Here is a 4,641-nt window from a genome sequence, read left to right as displayed (position 1 = left end):
TCATCCTCTCTACGATACTTAACACCTTCTTCATCTCTTCTCACTCCAATCAGCAAATGGATGATTCTCTACAATATATTGTGCAAAAGATTGAACTCATATTAGATGCAAAAGAGCCGTCCCGTGTCGAGGTATCAACACATAATGAAAATCGGCACAAGTATAGTTGTAAAACAAAAAAACAACCGAGTTTAGAAAAGTATCTTTTCTGATGAAACTGTGAAATACGACTGGTTTAGTGGATGGAATCTACACAGAAATGTGAATGGGTTAAGAATGATAGGAAAAACTGCCTCCGTGTTTCTAAAAAACCCGATGAATAAATTAATTTGACGTCATTATAAAGCTAATGTGTTGTTAAGGGGTCATAAAAAATTACTGTGGGATACTAACAGCTTGGTAGTAGCTACGGATAGGGATATCGTTGTTCGCTGACGAACGAACGTTCTCCGTGGAACAACGAAGACTTAGAAACGTATGAATGACCGAGTGAGAGAGAGAGAGAGAGCGAGTTTGCCATAATTGTTTGGCTTGATCGTCTATTTGCGGAAATTAAATTGAAATCTACGTAAAATTCCATCTATTAGCTGTCCGTAGTTTTTCATATTTTCCGCCTTTTCGTAAATCTCACTCTTGCTCTTACTGTGTTATTCGTCGCTACTCTGTCCTCTGGGTGACTTCTCCGCCCTTCCTCTACATTTTTTCTCATTTTACCTCGTTTCTCTCTCGATGTTATTCCCTCCTCTTTCTCGTCTCTCATTTTTCTGTCCTTTTTATATTTGCTGTTCTTATATAACTCCTCTCTCTCTCTCTCTCTCTCTCTCTCTCTCTCTCTCTCTCTCTCTCTCTCTCTCTCTCTCTCTCTCTCTCTCTCTCTCTCTCTCTCTCTCTCTCTCTCTCTCTCTCTCTCTCTCTCTCTCTCTCTCTCTCTCTCTCTCTCTCTCTCTCTCTCTCTCTCTCTCTCTCTCTCTCTCTCTCTCTCTCTCTGTCTCTCTCTCTCTCTGTTTCTCTCTCTCTCTGTCTCTCTCTCTGTCTCTCTCTCTGTCTCTCTCTCTCTCTCTCTCTGTTTCTCTCTCTCTCTGTCTCTCTCTCTCTCTCTCTCTCTCTCTCTCTCTCTCTCTCTCTCTCTCTCTCTCTCTCTCTCTCTGTCTCTCTGTCTCTCTGTCTCTCTGTCTCTCTCTCTCTGTCTCTCTCTCTCTCTCTCTCTCTCTCTCTCTCTCTCTCTGTCTCTCTGTCTCTCTCTCTCTCTGTCTCTCTGTCTCTCTCTCTCTCTCTCTCTCTCTCTCCACTCATTATTCCTCCCTCTCTTCATCCTCTTACTTATTCTCTCTATCTTTCTCACGATCTCTGTCGCTGTCGTACTGACTCGATCACCCTCCCTTTTTTCTCAGCCAGTCTTTTTTCTCATTCATTCCTTCTCTCCTTACCTGTGTGCACACTCTGATCGCTCTCGATCTCCATAACTCAACGAGTGAGATCTTTGCTGAATAAGTGGAAAAAGAACAAGGCACTCATGGAGGATTGGAAACTCCAGTCTCTTTAAGTTTTATTAACGACACAACGGTTTATTTCAAGCTTAACACAAGCCTAGATGCATCACGTTGGTACGGCGAACAGGGAAACGATTTGATTTTATTCTGAGCTGGCCTTAACGCTGGGGGGGTCTTCCACAAACTTGCTGTCATATCCTGAGAACAGTCAATCAGCATGAGTTTAGTATAAAAAATGCGTTCTCGACGACGCAGAGAAGATCCGTAAAATTGCATAAAATATTAGTAAACGAACTGTTTCGGTCGACTTACTCGGTGTAGGTGATCTTCACCTTGCCCGCGTCAGGATTGGCGATGACCGCGAAGGCTTCCTGCGAGAGGTCGATGGTGCCCGCGCAACCCTGAGGGCAGTAGTCCACTACAGTCACGTCCACGCTGCCTCCAGTGCACGCCCACGCCACCTGGTGAACAGATTCACTCATGAGTTGTAAATCACCCAACAATTCCTCATTAACTGATAAGCGATGGAAATGAAAAGGAAAAGGAATGGAGAAGATGAGTGTTAGATGAACAGTAAAGAGAAGTCGAAGAAGGAACAAGGAGAGAAAAAAATAGAAAAATCACACTGTACATTGAACAGGTTTGTCAATGTTACACACGTTCGGAGAATATGAAGGGTCTTCATATCACTATACCTGGGTCTCTTCAAGATCCTCTACCGATGTATCTTCAACATTAACCACCATGCACCGTAGAATAAATCGTCGCCAATACTCACCATGTATCAACCGATATGAAGAATAAGGACAAGGAATACCATCCGAATAAATAATCACTATACCTGGTTTGTCGCGCCGGTGCAGGTCACGCGATATCTCCTCCCGCAGGCGGCACGGTTTCCCCAGAGGGCGTCGCTGGCCGCGGCGATCATCACGCCCTTGTCCTCGAACTCATAGCACGAGGAGGCTGATCGAACATAGCACAACGCAAAGCACCGTCGATATTAACCAGGCGTCGCCGTTTGGGCATTATAATATTCACGAAAGACGAGTTAGAGAACGAGAAGGGCTATAGACTGTGCTGAACTGAACGGGTCTGTCCTTCATTGACCAACGTGGGTTGTAGAGGTGCTTACGGACGTAGGGTGGCGTGTAGAACGTCGCAGTACCGGTCTCGGCCAGCGCTACTTGAAAGAGGAAAGCGAGAATGAGCGCTGATACTACGAAGGAGCCCGTCATCTTTACGGAGGCTTCTCACTTGGTTTAGAGCGGATGCTAATGCTTGTTTTTGCCGGCTTATTTATAAGGAAGATTCTAAACGGCAGTCTTTTTCGTTCTCCAGAAAGTCAAAAATCAAATCTTTGAATGCACCCAGAATCTTCAGAATTCAATAACTCCGTTCAGTCGTTAGCCTCAGTTTTGTGGGGGAAAATGGAGGTTTGCAACGCTTCTTCCTCCGATTACGGGCCTACCGCATTATCTTTGCGTTTTCTCGGCATTCATTTTGGTTCTAAAAGTCGTTGAGGGAATTGTCCTTGAATCCTGAGTGAGGGAGACGAGATGCCGGTCAGTGGGAGAGAAAACGACAGTCGTTTGTCGCCACGAGTGGCGTCGGTCAGCAGGCATGACGGTTTACGGGCCTTTGTTTGTTCAGAACTCCGTCAATTTCATAGTTGAAAGAGCAGGGGCCAACCCTTGTTCTCCAACGTCGACATTTATGAACTTAAGACAGATAAGACAAGCTAATCGTGTCATAATTCATAATACAGGACTCTCTCGTTCAACACGAGAGTGGTCGCAAATAATCTCAGCAGCAACTTTTTCCGTCAATAATAGGCTTAATGCTGTTGAGATTTATCCACTTTGTCTTCACTTCACTTTAGTCTTTTACAGTTATGGCAGCTAATAAATACCGAGAGGTGGACTGCGCGTACAAGCAGGAGTCTCTGAAGACATGGTGAACCCTTAAGGATTGGACAGGTTGTAACACGGAATGGTCTTTAAACAAAATTGAAAAGGAGCTTGGATTCGTAAGAGGGCAATTCGTCTATGAAACCTGCGCATCTCATGGAAATCTATCTGTCCATAGTTGTCACACGATCGAATTCCGAGCTAGAAAACAATGTTCAAATCTGGCGCGTGCCGGCCTCAGTGCTTGGAGCAGAACACTGAGTAGCCGTGTTCAGTTTCAACGGAAGCCTTGGAATAGCATAGGCACTCATAGAAGGGTTAGAGGAGAGGGTGGGGATGCAGCACCATCGGGGAATAGGATCATTGCACTAATATCATTAAGAGGTTACATCTTTGCCATGGACATTACATGGGGGAAGACGAGGGATGATACTGAAGTAACGAGACGAGGTGTCGTGCGCCTTGGTAGGATCACTCTTGCGCCTTGAGTCTCGCCGCCCCCACGCACCCCTGCCAGCGCCGCTGCTATACGGGTGCCGCCGGGCCAAGTGCCACGGGCCCGTGGGCATGGCGCTCGGCCATCTGCCGCCCATACCAGCCTTGAAGCTCCATGCGTCGCCAGCACCCACGCTGACAGACCTATCACACGCTGTACTCCTGCAATACCCTCAGGGGCTCCAAGCGCCTGCGCTGTCTAGGCGCTCTCTGTGTGCCAATGCCTTAGTCTCCCGAAGGAATATCTTCCGCCCCGTGCCCCGCACATGCGATGCCCACGACATGCAGTCGCAGCCACACAACTTACCTGCACGACTCTAGGTGCAGCACCGCGTCACTATCGCCCAGCCTGCGTGTCCCACGCACACGTGCGGCACTTAGCACGTGGGTGCCCAGAAGTGACCCCCGCACCCAGCACGCATGGGCCTTCCCTGATCCACCGCATTTGAGCACTGACGAACATGCACACCATAAGGGCAATGCTCTAAAATATCAGGGTTGGGCGCCACCACTTATAGTGTGTGTTATAGAGTCACATTAAAGGACTCTGTCTCCAAATCGTGAGTCCAGCACACAGAAATGTCCCCACAGTTAGCACACAAGCCTCTGTGCAGGAGTGCCTTATTGATGGCGCGACACCGTCCGACACCGCAGGGTCGTCACGCGAGGAGCCAGCACCGTCATCGAGCCCACCACCGACACTTGTCCAGCCGACACGACGAGCCGCAGCATTGACGCGCAACCCC

The 4,641-nt window shown here is 47.8% G+C and overlaps 1 protein-coding gene across 1 annotated transcript; it reads right to left on the bottom strand.

Moving 5' to 3' along the window:
• Positions 1–1,518: 1,518 nt before the first annotated feature.
• Positions 1,519–2,757, bottom strand: LOC144712981 (EG45-like domain containing protein). The gene is made up of 4 exons (XM_078587425.1): positions 2,626–2,757; positions 2,332–2,456; positions 1,803–1,951; positions 1,519–1,688 (listed from the first exon to the last, which is right to left on the bottom strand). The coding sequence occupies exons 1-4, from the start codon at positions 2,726–2,728 to the stop codon at positions 1,682–1,684; spliced, it is 384 nt and encodes a 127-aa protein (XP_078443551.1). The 5' UTR covers positions 2,729–2,757; the 3' UTR covers positions 1,519–1,681.
• Positions 2,758–4,641: the final 1,884 nt, after the last annotated feature.

Source organism: Wolffia australiana, chromosome 15 (assembly GCF_029677425.1).
Source record: "Wolffia australiana isolate 7733 chromosome 15, ASM2967742v1".
Taxonomy (NCBI): Eukaryota; Viridiplantae; Streptophyta; class Magnoliopsida; order Alismatales; family Araceae; genus Wolffia; species Wolffia australiana.
The sequence above is the reverse complement of the archived record's forward strand: the minus strand, read 5'-3'. Positions and strand labels throughout refer to the sequence as shown.